This window comes from Oncorhynchus mykiss, chromosome 2, assembly GCF_057628025.1.
Source record: "Oncorhynchus mykiss isolate SJ-2025 chromosome 2, ASM5762802v1, whole genome shotgun sequence".
NCBI classification, from domain to species: Eukaryota; Metazoa; Chordata; class Actinopteri; order Salmoniformes; family Salmonidae; genus Oncorhynchus; species Oncorhynchus mykiss.
This window is the reverse complement of record NC_143023.1, coordinates 40,564,995-40,586,717: the sequence shown is the minus strand read 5'-3', so window position 1 is coordinate 40,586,717 and position 21,723 is coordinate 40,564,995. Positions and strand designations below refer to the sequence as shown.

The 21,723-nt window shown below is 43.1% G+C and overlaps 1 protein-coding gene across 1 annotated transcript in view; it reads left to right on the top strand.

Annotated features, from left to right (window-relative positions):
- The window catches only part of LOC110489806 (eukaryotic translation initiation factor 3 subunit E), a 46,465-nt gene that overhangs the window by 15,483 nt on the left and 9,259 nt on the right, over positions 1 to 21,723 (top strand). Inside the window, exons 6-9 of the mRNA XM_021562732.3 lie at positions 4,276 to 4,401; positions 4,770 to 4,894; positions 15,484 to 15,610; positions 16,350 to 16,451. Of these exons, the coding sequence (XP_021418407.1) occupies positions 4,276 to 4,401; positions 4,770 to 4,894; positions 15,484 to 15,610; positions 16,350 to 16,451 (480 nt within the window). The remainder of the gene's footprint in view (positions 1 to 4,275; positions 4,402 to 4,769; positions 4,895 to 15,483; positions 15,611 to 16,349; positions 16,452 to 21,723) is intronic.

Genomic DNA, 21,723 nt, shown 5'->3' with positions numbered 1-21,723 from the left:
GGAATGGACATCCTGTGACCTCAGTGGAAGGTGCCACCAGATCTTCAGTGCTGCCTTTGTTAGTCTCTCTCCAGGACCAGTGGCATCTAAGGGCTACTCATTGTCTGAATGCTCGGCTGACCTTTTGCGCTATCGTTGACTTTAACGAGTTAAGTCGCCTAATGTTCTTCAGAAAGCCTTGGCGTCAAACCTAATTTCCAAACAAAAAATAATCTGTTGGCCAATGAGGTTAATTTCTACTGTAGGAACCACCAGACCCAGTGTTGGTGCTTTTAGTCTGAGGTATGTTTTTATGGTCACACTGACCATGCACCATCACTACTATTACCTTGTGTTTCCCCTTTCAGAAGCCAATGTTGTTTTTTGTGAAGCTGTTTGCAAATTTGACGATAGAACTCGCCTACGTTTTTGGTGGTAGATTTCACCATTGTTACTCCAAAGCCAGGGTTTACCATTTCGTTTCTACTATCAGTGTCCTGTAATTCCTTCAACCAAATGAGCACAACCAGTGTTTTCCAAGTTTTATTCAATTGTTTTATTTTTGGGGGGTTGCGTCTGTCATTTGAGGTCTGGGGTATAGCAAAGACCTTGTGCCAAAGCCAGTCTCGAAAAAATGCAAAGAATAAAATCAACACTTTACATGTTCATCAGAATGACAAATATTACAACCAACTTAGGTTTCCCATTGTAATTGACATTTGATACTCTCTCCCTCTGTCGTGAAGATGTCTGTGACTGGTCATGCACATTGGTGATGCTGGTGTCCTCTCCTGATAAACAGGCTTAGCAGGAACTCTGAGCAACGAGCTCTACTTTCTGTGAAACACCCTCTTAACCCAAAGCAGTTGGGCTCTTCTTTTTTTTGTTTTGTTGATTGATTCTATGTGATGCACTCACATTTAAGTATGCTAGTGAGAGACATTGAAGACCAGATGATGGCGGCTCTTGATTAAACATGAGCAACCCCCCCCCCCCACACACACATCAAAAGCATGCAATCGATGCGCTCCCTCTCCGCACAGTTCTTTATGGTTTTTAGCTCAGTCTAAATAAGTTATGTAGATTATTTTCCAGTTTTGAATTTACTCCTCAAATCATTAGCCATTCATTTTCAATTTCAGCCAGGGCAGTTATTGTTACCAGATAGCCGCTGCCTCCTCTTGACAATCCAAAGGCTCATTTATTTAAAAAAATATATATTTTTTTTTACAAAAAATGCCTACATGTCCGTCTTTATACTTCATACCTGCTGCCCTATTTCCCCCCCCCCCCCTATTGTTGTGGACCTCCCATTTTCTCAGACTGCCCCATGGTATGTGCACAAGTATTCAGGCTCCGTAAGTCATCAAACGTGGGAAAGCCAGTCAATTAAACAGAGGAAGCCAGGCTTGCAAAATCCAGGCCTCGGGTTCTGTTACAGTGTGGCGTAGCGCGAAAAGAGCAACTTATTCATAGCATCAGTGAATGTAGGTATTGGATGTTGCGAATAAAGATTGAGTGTCCCGACGGCTCTTCAGCACAGTAAATTTATTGTTGCTGGTCAGTAAGTGAAAATGTGCCTCTTTTCGCCAACAAATGGTTTGAAACTATTGAAACTATTGTTGCGTGGCCACCAGTGAATGTCAGGGAGTGTGTAGAAAGCTGCCATAATGACATGGAGATCGGCCAAACCTAGCAGGCAGGGACTTCCAAGGCAGAAAAAACAAACAAACTTTTTTTATATATATAATTTTTTTTGACAGATGAAACAACAAGCTTTAAATTGGCACCGTGGTTGGCTTTTCTCCTAAATTATAATGCTTAATCTTTCTTATGAGGTCTCTTTTTTAATTTTTTTTATATATATAAAAAAAAAAAGTAATTTAAAGCAGTCCCAAGTTTTGTTTTATGATCAAAGGACTCTACTGTTGTGAGTGGATGAATGGGCTTCTGCTCCTCTTTGTGTGTTTTACTCTGGAAGACTACCTTGCTGCTGACTTTCCCCACTTGTTTTTTCCTTACCAGTATTCTTTTCCACCGATCACCCTTTTTATGTCGCAGTTCATTTGAAAAGTTACTGTGTAGCCTAATAGTCTTCATGTAGCCTAGCAGGTAGCCTAGCAGGTAACCTAGCGGTTAGAGCGATGGGCCGCTAACTGGAAGGTTGCTCGTTCGAATACCCGACCCGATGAATTGAAAATCTGTTTGCCCTTGAGCAAGGCACCATAATTTGCTCGGGGGCGCTGTACTGCTATGTCTGACCTTGTAAAACAACACTTAGGTGAAATTATCTGTTGTATGTAATATAAATATGTATTAATCCTTTCTTGATTATGTTTTTCTTAATCACTAAGAGATCCCAGCTGGTTTCCTTCTCCATCCATGGATCATTTGTGTCTCACAGTCCACTCTGGCCTTAAAGCAGGCACCCGCCCTCACTTCCTGGTTGACTCTTGTCACTGACTGCGTTTGGTGTTTATCATAAGCTACTGTGGGCCGGTGGTTCCCATGAGCCATAGGGTGGAGGCCTAGCTTTGATTAAGCACAATTGGTCCAGGTTTTGCCGGTGTAGGCCGTCATTCTAAATAAGAATTTGTTCTTAACTGACTTGCCTAGTTAAAGGTAAAAACAAATTAAACTGGAACTCATGACTTTGAGGATGGCTATCCCTTCAACTGTTTCTTGTTAGCATCATTTCATATATCAATACATTTAGCCTGTGATAATGGAAGAGTTGTATTAAGACTATAGATGGCATGATTCAACATGAGGTTTTCCTTTTGTGTTAATGGTAGGAGGTTATCGCAATTATATTTTAACATGCTTGAAAAGCTGTAGAAGTTATTGAAACATTCCTCAAGACATGCAGTTTGTACAGCTAAACGAAATTAAGTGTCCTGGCAATGTACCAGGCATAGACTTTGGAAAAGCATTTTATCTGGTTAGGACTTTTTTTGAAAAGCTTGATAGCCAATCGGGGACATTTTCTAAGGGCATTAACAGATTTGTCTTCGATGCCCTTTTCCATCAAATTAAGCATCCAAACGCTGTCATTTATCTAGATGGATTACCCTGGCTCGGCATAAATTATGAACACCTCCCAGATGGTGTTGAGAAACCCAGGCTGTTGCTGGTCACAGTGCATCAAGGTTTCTGTGGCTGGAGCAGGACCTCTGTTGGTGAACTCCAAGTGATAGACATTTTGGTAACTCTGCCTCTACTGCATGCTTCTCCTTGTAGCCTTGTTGATCAAAGTTATCAGATGTTGCACAAACCACCACCAGAAGTAGTAGCACCATACACACTTCATTAATGTCCATTCAGAGAGGGGCTGAAGGCAAGAGGGGATTGACCGGAGGTCTGAGAAACAGCGATGGAGTTTTCCCTCAAAGATGCTAGATGTGCCCTCCATTCCATCTACTCTCATTTTGCGTGTATATCTTCAATGTTCTCTCCAATTGCAACTGCTAATTTAAATATCCAATTGAGTTATTTTAAGGGATTAATATCTGAACCCAGTTGTGAACTCAAGGTTTCTTCAACCATTTCCTTTTAGATAGAATCTGAACCATGTAATTGTGGTATGGAGATGTTACCGACAAGCTGACCTTTGACCTGCAGACCCTGCCCCAGAAACGTCACAACCACAGGGACCAAGGTGGTAGCTTGAACTAGGCAGAGCTAAATTTAAATGACACATTCCTTTCTTGACTACAGAGTAGGGCCAAAGCTGAAATGCCCTATGTCCATCTTTAGTGATGTGTGTTGTCTTCCCAAGGCTGTGTGCCACCCTGCACATTTTTCAAGAGTTGCAGCATTAATTAAATAACAGTAACAATGTTTTGGCACATTGTACGGAGAAGCTCACATATGCTTCAAATGTGCTTCTAGTTAGGGTGGTAATCTGAAAGGATTGCGGAACATCTGCAATGCAGCGGTTATCGTATCACAAAGTGCAGCAAATTAGGTTTTATAAAAAGCTAAACATTCATTTCTCTTTCTGTCAAGTCCCATTCCCTCAGGATGACATAATTTAATCAGTTTATCCAGTATAAATAAGAAAAGTAACTCCACCGAACAGTTTTGCTTGCCAAAGCCAAGCGGCGGTGGCAACAGCCACTACTTCACTGACTGTCCCTGAGCGTGCGTGTGTGCGAGCACACGGTTTGTACACTGAGGCATTTATCGGGATTAGATCTGCCAGTGCCTGGTCATTTTGCAGGTGGGTTGAGTTCTGCTGCTGTGTGAGGTGATGCTTTGTTTATGTTCTAACAAGTATGACATGTCTTTTCCCAGGTCCCGGCCACAGACAGGAATGCCCTGAACTCCCTGTGGGGGAAGCTGGCCTCTGAGATCCTGATGCAGAACTGGGAGGCTGCGATGGAAGACCTCACCCGCCTGAGGGAGACTATCGATAACAATGTAAATGCCCCACTTCTCAGAATTTGACACTGCACTCTGATTCCCTTATGTAGATTCGACTCCCTTATTGACCGCTTCGTGTTTTAACAAAGCGCTGTTGCGGCTTGATGCCCCACCCCATTTCAGTCCTGACTCCAGAGGATCTGGAAATGGGGCAGTTATGTGGATCTAGTTTTTAAAATTGTATTTTTTGGATGGATAGCTGGGAAGGATGCAGGTGTGCGGCCTCTGGCTTACAAGGAAAACGTTTGAAAGGGAACTGAGACCTCACGTTCTTAAAGTACTCTGAACTTTTTAATTGTCTTCAAGTATACTGTATTGTCACCTCAATCAGAACTAGTAAATAATGACAACTCTCTCCTGTCCAGTCGGTGAGCTCCCCCCTCCAGTCTCTTCAGCAGAGGACCTGGCTGATCCACTGGTCCCTATTCGTCTTCTTTAACCACCCCAAAGGCAGAGACAACATCATTGAGCTCTTCCTGTATCAGCCACAGTAAGTATTTTCATCTCTGACACACTGGAGTTCTGTAAAACACTGTTGGCTCATTTAGACCTGATGACTAACCCTCCTTAACATATTGCTCTGTAGAAGCTGCCATCTCTACAGTCTGAGGCGCAGTGTCTTCACTGATCCACACTAAACCCTTGAGTGACCCAAGAGGTGATTGTTAAAATGTGGCCTGCTGGTCGTCCTTGGTAGGGATAATTTCCTTCCATTCTCCCCAAAGAAGAGGCACAGTAGAGGGCTGAACCTTGGGCCCCAGGGTTTGCTCCTGGCCCAGGAGAGACAAAAAGTGGTTCAGCTGGCAGCCGCCTGGGTCAGGTCCTTCTAACTGTGGAGAAAGTACACGTTTTTATTAGACTAACTTGATTTTGAAAAGGAAGCCATTTACTCTTAACTTTGGGAAGGGGGCTGCTTCAAAAACCTACTTGGGGTATTTTTTTAAAAAGTAGTTTCAGTCCGTTTGTTTTTGTGTGGTCTCTTTACTCTCGAAGCTGCAAGTTAGTCCATGTGTATTGCAGATCAGAAAAACTCAGAACTGTGTAAAATGTATACACAAACTATTATAATGCATCCCCTCATTCTGATTGCCGGTTTGTGTAATTGAACCGATGATTGTAGTCAACTGAAGGTATGACATGCCACCACAACATAGCAGATATGGAAGTCTGGTTCTGAGTTTTACTTAGTTTTTACATTTATTTTTTAAATTAAATTATTTAACAAGGTTGGCAAGTTGAGAACAAGTTCTCATTTACAATTGCAACCTGGCCAAGATAAAGCAAAGCAGTTCGACACATACAACAGCACAGAGTTACACATGGAGTAAAACCAACATAGTCAATAATACAGTAGAAACAAGTCTATATACGATGTGAGCAAATGAGGTGAGAAGGGAGGTAAAGGCAAAAAAAGGCCATGGTGACAAAGTAAATACAATATAGCAAGTAAAACACTGGAATGGTAGATTTGCAGTGGAAGAATGTGCAAAGTAGAACTAAAAATAATGGGGTGCAAAGGAGCTAAATAAATAAATAAAATAAATACAGTAGGGAAAGAGGTAGTTGTTTGGGCTAAATTATAGATGGGCTATGTACAGGTGCAGTAATCTGACCTGCTCTGACAGCTGGTGCTTTAAGCTAGTGAGGGAGATAAGCGTTTCCAGTTTCAGAGATTTTTGTAGTTTGTTCCAGTCATTGGCAGCAGAGAACTGGAAGGAGAGGCGGCCAAAGAAAGAATTGGTTTTGGGGGTGACCAGAGAGATATACCTGCTGGAGCGCGTGCTACAGGTGGGTGATGCTATGGTGACCAGCGAGCTGAGATCGGGGGGGACTTTACCTAGCAGGGTCTTGTAGATGACATGGAGCCAGTGGGTTTGGCGACGAGTATGAAGCGAGGGCCAGCCAATGAGAGCGTAGCGGTCGCAATGGTGGGTAGTATATGGGGCTTTGGTGACAAAACGGATGGCACTGATTGACTGCATCCAATTTGTTGAGTAGGGTATTGGAGGCTATTTTGTAAATGACATCGCCGAAGTCGAGGATTGGTGGGATGGTCAGTTTTACAAGGGTATGTTTGGCAGCATGAGTGAATGATGCTTTGTTGCAAAATAGGAAGCCAATTCTAGATTTAACTTTGGATTGGAGATGTTTGACGTGGGTCTGGAAGGAGAGTTTACAGTCTAACCAGACACCTAGGTATTTGTAGTTGTCCACGTATTCTAAGTCAGAACCGTCCAGAGTAGTGATGTTGGACAGGCGGGCAGGTGCAGGCAGCGATCGGTTGAAGAGCATGCATTTAGTTTTACTTGTTTTTAAGAGCAATTGGAGGCCACGGAAGGAGAGTTGTATGGCATTGAAGCTTGCCTGGAGGGTTGTTAACAGTGTCCAAAGAAGGGCCAGAAGTATACAGAATGGTGTCGTCTGCGTAGAGGTGGATCAGAGACTCACCAGCAGCAAGAGCGACATCATTGATGTATACAGAGAAGAGAGTCGGTCCAAGAATTTAACCCTGTGGCACCCCCATAGAGACTGCCAGAGGTCCGGACAACAGACCCTCTGATTTGACACACTGAACTCTATCAGAGAAGTAGTTGGTGAACCAGGCTAGGCAATCATTTGAGAAACCAAGTCTGCCGATGAGAACGTGGTGATTGACAGTCGAAAGACTTGGCCAGATCAATGAATACGGCTGCACAGTAATGTTTCTTATCGATGGCGGGTAAGATATTGTTTAGGACCTTGAGCGTGGCTGAGGTGCACCCATGACCAGCTCTGAAACCAGATTGCATAGCAGAGAGGGTATGGTGAGATTCAAAATGGTCTGTAATCTGTTTGTTGACTTGGCTTTCGAAGACCTTAGAAAGGCAGGGTAGGATAGATATAGGTCTGTAGCAGTTTGGGTCAAGAGTGTTGACCTTTGACGAGGGGGATGACTGCAGCTGCTTTCCAATCTTTGGGAATCTCAGACGACACGAGAGGTTGAATAGGCTAGTAATAGCGGTGGCAACAATTTCGGCAGATAATTTTAGAAGGAAGAAAGGGTCCAGATTGTCTAGCCCGGCTGATTTGTAGGGGTCCAGATTTTGCAGCTCTTTCAGAACGTCAGCTGACTGGATTTGGGAGAAGGAGAAATGGGGAAGGCTTGGGCGAGTTGCCGTGGAGGATGCAGTACTGTTGACCGGGGTAAGGGTAGCCAGGTGGAAAGCATGGCCAGCTGTAGAAAAATGCTTATTGAAATTCTCAATTATAGTGGATTTATCAGTGGCGACAGTGTTTCCTATCTTCAGTGCAGTGGGCAGCTGGGAGGTGTTATTTTTCTTGCTAAAAGCAATGAGAATTGGTCGTCTAGAACGTCTGGAACAGAGAGTAAAAGGTTTCTGGGGGCGATAAAATAGCTTCAAGGTATGATGTACAGACAAAGATATGGTAGGATGTGAATACATTGGAGGTAAACCTAGGTATTGAGTGATGATGAGAGAGATATTGCCTCTAGAAACATCATTGAAACCAGGAGATGTCATCGCATGTGTGGGTGGTGGAACTAATAGGTTGGATAAGGTATAGTGAGCAGGACTAGAGGCTCTACAGTGAAATAAGCCAATAAACACTAACCAGAACAGCAATGGACAAGGCATATTGACATTAAGGAGAGGCATGCTTAGTCGTGATCAAAAGGGTCCAGTGAGTAGTGAGGTTCTTTGGGGTCACGGCGGTTCAGACAGCTAGCATTGGATGGAGGTCTGTTTTTAGCCACCTTGTGCGTTTCCGTCGGTAGGATTAGTGGGGTTCCGTGTGCTAGAGGGGATCAATCCAATTCGAAGAAAGAAAAAAAATAGATATAGAGCAGCCAATAAGACAGCTAGCGATTAGCGGACCGCAGATGGGCGTTCAGGTAACCTCGCGACGGAGGAGCCAGCTGGATAACTCCCTCGGGCAGATAACGTCGGTAGTCCAGTTGTGAAGGCCCGGTGGGGCTCCGTGTTGGCAGTAAAACGGGTCCGGATAGGTGATTGTAGCCCAGGAGTGACTGATGGAACTCTTCAGCTGGCTAGCTCCGCAATAGTTGATGTTTGCTCCGAAATCGACGTAAGCCGATAGTCACACGGATAGCAGCTAGCTAGCTGCGAGATCCAAGTATAAATGTACAGAGCTTGCGGTTGAAATCCGGGGACATGGAGAGAAAAATAGGTCCGGTATGTTCCGGTCCAAGCCGCACAAAACTGCCGATAGATTTTCGAGTTAAAGGATAGCTGATGACCACAAACCGTGGTTAGCTGAATACTAACGATTAGCCAGTAAAGAAGCTGGCTAGGGAACACTTAACCTGTTAGAGCTCTAGGGGCACTATTTCATTTTTGGATAAAAAACGTTCCCGTTTTAAGCGCGATATTTTGTCACGAAAAGATGCTCGACTATGCATATTCTTGACAGTTTTGGAAAGAAAACACTCTGAAGTTTCAGAATCTGCAAAGATTTTGTCTGTAAGTGCCCCAGAACTCATTCTACAGGCGAAACCAAGATGATGCATCACCCAGGAATTAGCAGAATTTCTGAAGCTCTGTTTTCCATTCTCTCCTTATATGGCTGTGATTGCGCAACGAATGAGCCTACACTTTCTGTCGTTCGCCCAAGGTCTTAGCAGCATTGTGACGTATTTGTAGGCATATCATTGGAAGATTGACCATAAGAGACTACATTTTCCAAGTGTCCGCCTGGTGTCCTGCGTCGAATTCGGTGCGCAATTGCCAGCTGCTTCTACTTTACCATTTGATTCAGGGGAGAAAGCATGTGTCCAAGAACGATGTATCAATGAAGAGATATGTGAAAAACACCTTGATGATTGATTCTAAACAACGTTTGCCATGTTTTCAGTCGATATTATGGAGTTAATTTGGAAAAAAGTTTGCGTTTTGAGGACTGAATTTATGGATTTTTTTTGGTAGCCAAATGTGATGTATAAAACGGAGCTCTTTCTAATACACAAGGAATCTTTTTGGAAAAACTGAGCATCTGCTATCTAACTGAGAGTATCCTCATTGAAAACATCAGAAGTTCTTCAAAGGTAAATGATTTTATTTGAAGGCTTTTATGTTTTTGTTAATGTTGCGTGCTGGATGCTAACGCTAATGCTAACGCTAATGCTAACGCTAAATGCTAACGCGAAATGCTAACTCTAGCTAGCTACTTTTACACAAATTATTGTTTTCCTATGGTTGAGAAGCATATTTTGAAAATCTGAGATGACAGTGTTGTTTACAAAAGGCTAAGCTTGAGAGATGGCATATTTATTTCATTTCATTTGCGATTTTCATAAATAGTTAACGTTGTGTTATGCTAATGAGCTTGCTGATAGATTTACACAATCCTGGATACAGGGGTTTTTTCATAGCTAAACGTGACGCAGAAAACGGAGCGATTTGTCCTAAACAAATAATCTTTCAGGAAAAACTGAACATTTGCTATCTGAGTCTCCTCATTGAAAACATCTGAAGTTCTTCAAAGGTAAATGATTTTTTTGAATGCTTTTCTGTTTTTTTGTGTAAATGTTGCCAGCTGAATGCTAATGCTAAATGCTACGTTAGCCATCAATACTGTTACACAAATGCTTGTTTTGCAATGGTTGAGAAGCATATTTTGAAAATCTGAGATGACAGTGTTGTTAACAAAAGGCTAAGCTTGAGAGCTAGCATATTTATTTCATTTCATTTGCGATTTTCATGAATAGTTAACGTTGCGTTATGGTAATGAGCTTGAGTCTGTATTCACGAACCCGGATCCGGGATGGGGAGATCAGAAAGGTTAAACAGCACAATGTTTATTTTATTTATTTTATTTTACCTTTATTTAACTAGGCAAGTCAGTTAAGAACAAATTCTTATTTTCAATGACGGCCTAGGAACAGTGGGTTAACTGCCTGTTCAAGGGCAGAGTGACAGATTTGTATCTTGTCAGCTCAGGGGATTTGCAACCTTCCGGTCACTAGTCCAACGCTCTAACCACTAGGCTACCCTGCCGCCCCAATGTAACTCCAAGTCAATCACACTTCTCTGAAATCAAACTGTCCACTTAGGAAGCAACACTGATTGACAATAAATTTCACATGCTGTTGTGCAAATGGAATAGACAACCGGTGGAAATTCTAGGCAATTAGCAAGACCCAGCAGCAGGACCGCTACCTTCGCCTTTGTGCAAGGAGGAGCAGGAGGAGCACTGCCAGAACCCTGCAAAATGACCTCCAGCAGGCCACAAATGTGCATGTCTGCTCAAACAGTCAGAAACAGACTCCATGAGGGTGGTATGAGGGCCCGACGTCCACAGGTGGGGGTTGTGCTTACAGCCCAACACGGTGCAGGATGTTTTTCTTTTGCCAGAGAACACCAAGATTGGCAAATTCGTCACTGGCGCCCTGTGCTCCTCACAGATGAAAGCAGGTTCACACTGAGCACATGTGACAGACGTGACAGTCTGGAGACGCCGTGGAGAACGTTCTGCTGCCTGCAACATCCTCCAGCATGACCGGTTTGGTGGTGGGTCAGTCGTGGTGTGGGGTGGCATTTCTTTGGGGGGCCGCACAGCCCTCCATGTGCTCGCCAGAGGTAGCCTGACTGCCATTAGGTACCGAGATGAGCTCCTCAGACCCCTTGTGAGACCATATGCTAGTGCGGTTGGCCCTGGGTTCCTCCTAATGCAAGACAATGCTCGACCTCATGTGGCTGGAGTGTGTCAGCAGTTCCTGCAAGAGGAAGGCATTGATGCTATGGACTGGCCCGCCCGTTCCCCAGACCTGAATCCAATTGAGCACATCTGGGACATCATGTCTCGCTCCATCCACCAACGCCACGTTGCACCACAGACTGTCCAGGAGTTGGCGAATGCTATAGTCCAGGTCTGGGAGGAGATCCCTCAAGAGACCATCCGTCACCTCATCAGGAGCATGCCCAGGCGTTGTAGGGAGGTCATACAGGCACGTGGAGGCCACACACACTACTGAGCCTCATTTTGACTTGTTTTAAGGACATTACATCAAAGTTGGATCAGCCTGTAGTGTGGTTTTCCACTTTAATTTTGAGTGACTCCAAATCCAGACCTCCCAAGGGTTGATAAATTGGATTTCCATTGATAATTTGTGATTTTTGTTGTCAGCACATTCAACTATGTAAAGAAAAAAGTATTTAAGAATATTTCATTCATTCAGATCTAGGGTGTTATTTTAGTGTTCCCTTTTATTTTTTTGAGCAGTGTATGTATAAAAAGGTATTTGAAGAAAGTTGGATATATATATATATCACACACACAACAAGACGAGGACAAAAGACGTCTGACTGCTATGCCATCTTGGTGACACATGAATGAAAGGCTGCCCAATAATTAGTCATGAAAAGCTCACACAAACATCTGTTTGGACAAACTTGACTGAAATTGCAACGCAAACACTCCCTCAAGACACCACTTAATTCCACAGTGAGGCTTGGCCTCATTCCCTCACCCCTTGACCATTACTTCCTTTGGCCAAAGTTGGTGGCTAGGCCTTAGTTTAATGTTTGACCTCTGTTATCCACAGTCAGCAAAAGTTGCATCAGGCCTTCCTAGTTTGTGTTATTGAAAACCTCTACTGAGTTCAAGGGCACTCACGGTGAGAATATTATCATGAGGTGATCTATGATGTAGGTGCAAAGGGGGAAACTAATACTTTAGTAATGCTATCCAAGCTCTCACCATTGGTTTACATTGTTCTATCAATCTCAGGTGGTTAATGAAATCTCGCTCTCTACCCCTCATCTCCACTCTCCTATCCCGTCTCTCTCCTCATTATTCACGCTCACTCACACGCACTGGGTTGAAATCCTTCCTTTTTGACTCTGTTGTGGAAAGGTAAACCCTAATTGTTTCAAGCTAACGTTAGCGAACATAAGATGGACATTCAGTGGGCTCTAAAGTGCCAGCAGTTCACTCGCATTTGCCAGTGAAATACATTAAATGCAAATACGAAACTAACTGGTCGCATTTGCGAGTGTGATACTTTTAATTCTGCGTCTCGTTAGTTCTATTTTCCATGTAACATTACGAGGATCACACAACCTGATGCACTGTAATTAGTATGTACAGTGGGGCAAAAAAGTATTTAGTCAGCCACCAATTGCGCAAGTTCTCCCACTTAAAAAGATGAGGCCTGTAATTTTCATCATAGGTACACTTCAACTATGACAGACAAAATGAGAAAAATAATCCAGAAAATCACATTGTAGGATTTTTAATGAATTTATTTGCAAATGATGGTGGAAAAAAATATTTGGTCACCTACAAACAAGCAAGATTTCTGGCTCTCACAGACCTGTAACTTCTTCTTTAAGAGGCTCCTCTGTCCTCCACTTGTTACCTGTATTAATGGCACCTGTTTAAACTTGTTATCAGTATAAAAGACACCTGTTCACAACCTGTCACACTCCAAACTCCACTATGGCCAAGACCAAAGAGCTGTCAAAGGACACCAGAAACAAAATTGTAGACCTGCACCAGGCTGGGAAGACTGAATCTGCAATAGGTAAGCAGCTTGGTTTGAAGAAATCAACTGTGGGAGCAATTATTAGGAAATGGAAGACATACAAGACCACTATCTCTCGATCTGGGGCTCCACGCAAGATCTCACCATGTGGGGTCAAAATGATCACAAGAACGGTGAGCAAAAATCCCAGAACCACACGGTGGGACCTAGTGAATGACCTGCAGAGAGCTGGGACCAAAGTAACAAAGCCTACCATCAGTAACACTACGCCGCCAGGGACTCAAATCCTGCAGTGCCAGACGTGTCCCCCTGCTTAAACCAGTACATGTCCAGGCCCGTCTGAAGTTTGCTAGAGAGCATTTGGATGATCTAGAAGAAGATTGGGAGAATGTCATATGGTCAGATTAAATCAAAATATAACTTTTTGGTAAAAACTCAACTCGTCGTGTTTGGAGGACAAAGAATGCTGAGTTGCATCCAAAGAACACCATACCTACTGTGAAGCATGGGGGTGGAAACATCATGCTTTGGGGCTGTTTTTCTGCAAAGGGACCGGACGACTGATCCGTGTTAAAGGAAAGAATGAATGGGGCCATGTATCGTGAGATTTTGAGTGAAAACCTTCCACCCGCAAGGGCATTGAAGATGAAACGTGGCTGGGTCTTTCAGCATGACAATGATACCAAGCTCACCGCCCGGGCAACGAAGGAGTGGCTTCGTAAGAAGCATTTCAAGGTCCTGGAGTGACCTAGCCAGTCTCCAGATCACAACCCCATAGAAAATCTTTGGAGGGAGTTAAAAGTCTGTTGCCCAGCAACAGCCTCAAAACATCACTGCTCTAGAGGAGATCTGCATGGAGGAATGGGCCAAAATACCAGCAACGGTGTGTGTGAAGACTTACAGAAAACATTTGACCTCTGTCATTGCCAACAAAGAGTATATAACAAATTATTGAGAAACTGTTATTGACTAAACACTTATTTTCCACCATAATTTGCAAATAAATTCATTGTAGGATTTTTGATGTGATTTTCTGGATTTTTTTTCCCTTCTCATTTTGTCTGTCATAGTTGAAGTGAACCTATGATAAATTACAGGCCTCATCTTTTTAAGTGGGAGAACTTGCACAATTGGTGGCTGACTAAATACTTTTTTGCCCCACTATGTCACAAAAAGCATTACAAAAGTATTATCAAAAATAAGTATCTTGGCATTAAATGGAGTCAGGAGTTTAGAAGACTGCGCAATGAAGAATGAATCAGTGTCCGGTATTAGCTATAGAGGAAATGCTTCTAAAATCCCTCTGCACTAGATTTGAGATTTTATCAATTTTGAAAATGTGAAACTGCTAATAGATCTTGTTTGTGACTTTTACCATATGTGTAAATGGAATGCTGTCAAAGTATTCCAACCTTTTTTATAGACTTGAGTTGGAGTCTGATCGCAATTATAGAACTTTACCAACTGCACGCACTAGCTTGCGGGGGTCCAATTCGGCACACAAGTTGAATCTCCCAATTTGCCCTGCGCGTCTGGTACTCTAAAAAGTTGGACAGGGTTGGCAGGTCTAGAATTGCTCTCTATTGGAGACCCCCTTGAGAGAGAGTAGGCATATGTTCATCGGGAACAGAGCATGGGGTGTTGTGGTCTGCCACGAAGTCCGACAACTACAAAAGGAGAGGAAAGGGGGCTTCTCCAACCAGGTGGAGGATCGCTCACCGCCTAGCCCGCCTGCTTACTGCTGATTTTAGACCCCAGCATCACAAGTGCCACAGGCCCACTTGTCCCTGTAATTGTTTCAACTAATTTAACTGTCGTCTGCGGTGTTCCCTCCCTCTGAAAAACACGTTTCTCCATCCTAATCTATCAGAGCTGAAGGAGCCGGAAGTGGCAGGGAAACCCCACTTCCTCTTTAGAAATGTAATTTGGTCTGTGGATTGAATGGGGGGGGGTCAATGGTAGCTATTCAGATAAGGATGAAGAGGAGTTATACAATTAACTCATGTTGAACACTGTATGTGTGCAAGTTTTTTGTACGGAAGTGTGTTGGGAAAGGACTTGTAACACTGTCTGCAGAGTAAGAATGTTGTCTAGGGTTCTAATTGGCTTCTAACAAGGCCCCCTCTCGTGCTCAGCCCTTAGCAAGTTGACCTGTGGCTGAAAAACAAGGCCCTGAAGGATAGGGTTTCAGCTACTGGGCAGATCCCCTGCTCGGTGATCTGTGTCTACTGCGGAGGCCAGGGTTTCCTTTCCTCCCCTCTGCCTATACAGGGGGTAATGAAAAGGAGTGCTTAAACCCATGTCATGCAGAGAATGCGCTATTACAATGCACATGTCTGTTTGGTTGATAAGGTCAGAAGTCCTAAATGCATGGGCCTAATTGCTTAGTTAATTGTGTACCAAAAATAGACCTTTATGCCCTTCAACCTATGCATACACCAACAGTTTATCAACTTCGTATAGCCTTCACCTCCATAAATATCAACTTGCTTTTTTTTGTTGCCATGTAGTTCCTCCAGTCCTTAAGACCCCTGATTATTTGTTCTTGTCATAACCTTTTTGTTTTGTGATTTCAGGTACCTCAACGCCATTCAGACCATGTGCCCACACATCCTGCGTTACCTGACCACTGCTGTCATCACAAACAAAGACGTTCGCAAGCGGCGGCAGGTCCTGAAAGATCTGGTCAAGGTCATACAGCAGGTATAAACAATCTGAACACATTCCTTACCCCAATTTCTCAAAACACATTTCTTACAAATTTTCTATCACAGTAACATGTTAGCCAACCTCAGTGTAGGATTGGCCATTTTGATACACGATGTCACCAACTATTAGGGAAAGGGGTTGTACAACTGAATGCATTCAACTGAAAAGTCTTCTGCATTTAACCCAACCCCATTAAAGGCCAGAATCCACACATCTATGAGCAGTGTAAGGCCTTGGCTGATAAACATGCTTCTCTTAGAGTATACTCTATCAGAGATCTGGTCCTGGCTAGAGGTCTTGAACCCATTACATTTGATAAATAGCAGCAGACGGTCTGATTGTAGAGTACCGATTTCTTCCCAAACCCAACATCGGTAGCTTCTTCAGAGATCAATGGCTCTGAAAGCTAAATAAGCGCCGTCTCGGTGGGCTCTGTGTAATCACTAAAACATGTGCTCTATGCTTGTTCTGTCTTTTTGGTCTTCTTGGGTCTCTCCCCCTAGCATTGGTTTGGAATTGTTTAGGGGACTTTTTGAATCTGCTTTTATTCACTGCCTTGTAAATTCTACTGTTTGGTTAGCCATGGTTCTCCACATTTGACTTTTGTTTTTAGTAATGGGTTGGAGGCATGCTGCCTTGCCTAGTCGAACCTGTGCTATGTCCACTGCTGAACAATAAAGAGAGCACACACCGGCATGTGCAAATTGTTAGAAATCTTCTTTTCCATTTCCAGGAGTCCTACACCTACAAAGATCCCATCACAGAGTTTGTGGAGTGCCTGTATGTAAACTTTGACTTTGACAGCGCTCAGAAGAAACTGAGGGAGTGTGAGTCGGTAAGTCCCAGCTTTCCCCCGGCACGCACCCACTCATCAATGTGCAATAGATTTTGAGTAATTTATCCTTTTCAGAATGGTTGTTCTGTGTCCCGCTCTCTATATAGTCCTTGATTTGGATTGGCCAACCAGTCCTTCCAACGTTCCCATGTAGCTAGCACAGACGTAAACGCCGCTAGTTATCATGCAAGATTAGCCAACCTCTCATGCTTTCTCACAGCGTTGGGCTTTTTTAAAATGTATTTTTAAACATGGGCTTATACATATTGTCCGATGGTAGAATTGTATTAGGTCACTTGGGTGATACAGAAGTCCTCTGGGAAACCCTATGACTCATTGGTCTGGACAGATTTTTATGATGGCGTGTAATTGTCCATCAGCCTGGTAGTTAACAGTAAAAGCTTTATAAGCAAAGGTCTATGCAGAGGCGTTCAGACACTCAAGAGATGTGTGTCATAGACAGCCATTGGGATAATTTATTTTCGTTTTGGTGTGTAATGGCTTGATGTGTACTACCATTGAAGTGACTGTAGTGCATCAGCTAAAAATAAAGGCTGCACTTTACTTCCAGCAACGCCTTTGTCCATCTAGGCCTGGTCCTCAGTGCCAAAAATGTGGTAATAATAACGAGCCAGCTATTCGTCAGAGGTGTTGGCTCGCGGTGGACTGTGAAGAGGACATTTTTCAAAATGTACAAAAAAGACTCTGGGCAACGCCAACCACCATTTTGTGATGGGTCAAATTGAATGGTGGGAGGGTTACCGGTGGTTGTTGCCTTGGCTGCTTCTAGCAGAACTCTTCACTCGTGCAGACTGTAGTAGGTGGTGAACTTAGTTAATCTCTGCATACCAATCTGAACTAATGACCTATCTCTGGTTTATGTTCACACAGTTAGTTTCCATAGTGATTGTTAGTGTGCTTTTATGCTAGCTAGGTATAGCTAGCTAACAAATCCAGTTAATTTCTAAGAGTTACGTGCTGACCAGACCGCTCGTTCATGTGCCGTTACGCACATGTTGATAAAAAGGGTAAACCGAGTTTGTTTCTAGTAATCTCTCCTCGATGCTTCTTCTTTGGACTTTATATGGCGGTTGGCAACCAACTTTGCTTGAATAAAATGTGTAATTTTATTTTGCGCGGCTCCCGATGCGAGTGGTGTGGTCAGCGTGTTAGTTTAACAAAACCAAACATGCATACAGACACACTGAACAAAAATATAAACTCAACAATTTCAATATTTTTACTGAGTTAAAGTTCTTATAAGGAAATTGAAATGCATTCATTTAGGCCCTTTTCTCTATGGCTTTCACATGGGTGGGCCTGGGAGGGCATAGGCCACCCAATTGGGAACCAGGCCAAGCCAATCAGAATTAGTTTATCCCCACAAGGGCTTTATTACAGACAGAAACAATCCTCAGTTTCATCAGCTGTCTGGGTGTCTGTTCTCAGACGATCCCGCAGGTGAAGAAACCAAAAGTGGATGTCCTGGGCTTGTGTGGTTACACGTGGTCTGCGGTTGTGAGGCTGGTTAGACGTACTGCCAGATTCTATAAAATGTCGTTGGAGGGGGCTTATGGTAGAGAAATTAACATTACATTTTCTGGTAACAGCTTTGGGGGACATTCCTGCAATCACCATGCCAAGTGCACACTCCCTCAATTTGAGACATCTGTGGTGTTGTGACAAAACTGCACATCTTAGTGGCCTTTATTGTCCCCAGGACAAAGTGCACCTGTGTAATGATCATGCTGTTTAATCATCTTCTTGATATGCCATACCTGTCAGTTGGATGGATTATCTTGGCAAAAGAGAAATGGTCACTAACAGTGACGTAAACAAATGTGTGCTCATAATTTGAGAAGCCTTTTGTGTGTATGGAACATTTCTGGAATCCTTTTATTCCAGTTTATGAAACAAGACAGACATTTTACAGGAAGGCTGTTTCGTTTGTGTGGACTAGCCAGAGACTTGATTTGAATTGAAGCCCCTCATTAAGAGTAGATTAGTACTACAAAATAACGTGAGGTACAAGGGAAGACCCTTCGGCAAGAGGAATTACTTCTCTAGTACATGTGGATGGCAAGATAGAAATGATATACTTAGTCTGTTCCCACCATGGCTGATTTTTTTTTTTTAAGCCCTTCGGCTCAAAATGTTTCACCTTTTATTTGAAGTACGTTGTGGCGCACCAGCAGAAGGATGGATCCTTGCATCTACAGAAGGCTTCTGTTGTGAAAGCAATTTTAGAAAGGTTGCAGTTTGTAGACAAAAAGCTGTATGCATGGGAATGGATTGTCTCTCCTTTTGTAGCAAAACTCAAATAAGTGTTCATGCTAACACTTGAAGATATTACATTTAGGCATAATTGTTCATAGCTTGAGGAGACTGAGTTAGACAACTGTGGTCAAACAAGGGAAAAAGCATCCAAGGTAATGTTGAAATGTTAGTATTTGTTTTATTTTAATCAGACGCTAGCTGCCCATTTAGGTCATTTCTGGGAGTAGTTCTGTCCAACGTATCACTCAGTTCAGAATCTTCGAGTGTAGGTCGAAGACTAAACCACTCAGATTGAAATGCTGTGGAATAACACTATGAACTAGTAATACACCATTGGTATTAAGATTTCCTAGGTGTGAGTGTTGATAATGTCCCTGTGAACATATTTACAGATTGTGGTTTGTTTCATCCACTCCTAACATAGGTCAGAAGTTCATAATTGTGTGAATTTGTCAATCATTTAGGGTCAATTATGTGGTGCTTTGATTTAATATTCCCAGGAGATTGCTCATTTACTGAAGAGGGGCTGGACATGTTCTGGAGACCGAGCAGGTGTGCTAATTGGTGCAGTGCTCTGTGTGGATTTCAGAGAATATAATCTCCCAGCCTCATTCTGTGCATACAAGGGTATAATTGAGATTTCCCAAATTATTTGTTAATTTCGACTTGCAGATATATCAAAGGCTAAACTTTGGGCTATTCTGCCCCCTTTGCTTCTTGATGATAAACGCTCAATGGAAAAACATCTGGCCTGATCAAATGGCTCTTTCACAGAAGTAAATTGTCTAGGCTTTACTGAAGGTCCCATTTCATCTTATTTTCAGCTAATATTAAGAGCCTCTAGCTCCCCCAGTCTGATTCTTAACGAATGAGGAACCCATACCTAAACTAACTTGTATAGATATATTTGTTTTATTTGATCGTTTTTCTCTGACAAATTTGTGCTCTGACAGTATCCAAAGCACTGCCTCCAAAAATGAGATCTTTCTATCTTTCCTGTGCAAATGCCTCGGTGGGTGGGGGCGGCAGCAAGATGACGTACAACCAACAATATTGGAACTGTATCCCATTTCAGCGAAGACTTTACACATGCCCTCAATCACCAAGCTCGTTGAACACTCGCACACTTTTAAAGAGCCCTCTAGGTTGTTCTCAACTTCCCTGCTTGGGGTCTTGTTTAGAGACTTCATGTGGTTGGAGCAGATGCTGCTCCCTGTTACTCCTCAGGTTGGAGACCAGTTCTCCTTAAGGTGCTTCAGCAGCATTGCCTTGGGAGTAGTGTCCTGTCAGTCTTCTCAGAGCAGGCCCAGCACACACACACAAGCCTTCATCTTTTTCGCCCATGAGTTCCAAATATCTGTAAAAGTCGCCCCAGCGCAAGTTTTTTTTGTCAATGTACTGATTTGTTACGCAGCAGGACAGTTAACCCCCGCTGCCTTCAAACCAAGGCATGCTGCCTGCTAATTATCTATAGGCTATGGTTGAACTTGTCAATTGCAAATTATTTTCGAGAAGTTTGAGTTAGTGTGTAAATTAATTCACACATGAAGTAGCCCATTTCACTGTTGCGCACAATTTGAGGTTTTACTGAGTCAGATAGTGCCCAAGCACTTCCCCAGTGTTTTCCCAGATCAAGTATGAAGACATTGCGCATCTCTAGTGAGAACAGGCCTTGCACGGCCTCCCGAGTAGTGCAGTGGTCTACGGCATTGCGGCGCTTGAGGAGTCAATACAGACCCGGGTTCGATCCCATGCTGTCACAGCTGTCCTTGACTGGGAGACCCATAAGCCGGCACACAATTGGTCCAGTTTTGTCCGGGTTAGGCTAGGGTTTGGCCGGCCGGGACTTCCTTGTCCCGTCGCGCTCTAGTGACTTCTTGTGGCTGTCAGGGTGTCTGCAAGATGACGCTGTTGCCAGCTGGACAGTGTTTCCTCTTACACATTGGTGTGGCTGGCTTCCTGGCTAAGCTAGCGGTTGATCAAAAAGCAGTGCGGCTTGGCAGGGTCTTGTTTCGGAGAACGCATCTCTCCTGATCTTTGTCCATAGGGGAGTTGCAGCGATGGGACAAGATTGTAACTGCCAATTGAGGCGAAAAAGGGGTAAAAAAAATAAAATAAAAATAGACCAGGCCCAACTTTTTTTTCCCTCTGGCACCTTTTCTGGTTGTCCTATGCATTGCCTTCATTGTTTTCCTTACCAATAATAACTTTGGACATGTGTGCCTTCCTATCAAAGTAAGTGCCTTATGTTCTGTATTTCGTCTTGTCGTTTCTACTGCAGCATACCGTATGTATGGAGCCTAATGTGTTCACATGTTTTTAAGTACTGCCGACAAATCATGCATTCCAAATCTTGCAAGTCCTCAGTTGTCTGGGGAAGCTCAGAAGCTGCAAATTTCCAAGTTCCCAGTTGTTTTTGATGCGGTATCAGAATGATATCTATGGTATTCCATTTCCAGGAGTTATATTTTAATTCTTGCATCTACTTGTGTTTGCCCCCCCCGCTAAAGTTAGGCTTGGCGGTAGGCTTGTATTTGGTGATCTATTTGCTTTGTGTTTTGTCAAAAGGTTAAAAGTAATGTGCTTCGGTCCTTGAATACACTAACAAGTACATAAAAGATTTGTAATATGCTAAAAAGTGGCCAAACTAAGTTTTTCATGCAATGGGCACAGCCATATTTGTCTGTAATTTATTTGTCTTACAGTGAATGGGATTGGAGTTTTCGCTTGTCAAATATAAACAAATATGGCTGCCATCAAAGAATTTAGCTGCTGTTAGCTAGCTGACACGTATCTTGTTTTCAAACTATATTTCATTTTTCCCTTGTAACCCCTCTGAGCAAATTTTAAACAAATCCAGCTGTTAGGTAGTTTTTTTTGGGGGGGGGGTGAAATCTGTTATTTAGACTGGTTTATGGAATGAGTTTGGATGTGTTCTGTGTGATGTTTGGATGATGACGTTAGCATTTCTTACAATAAAAGGGGAATTTGAGGA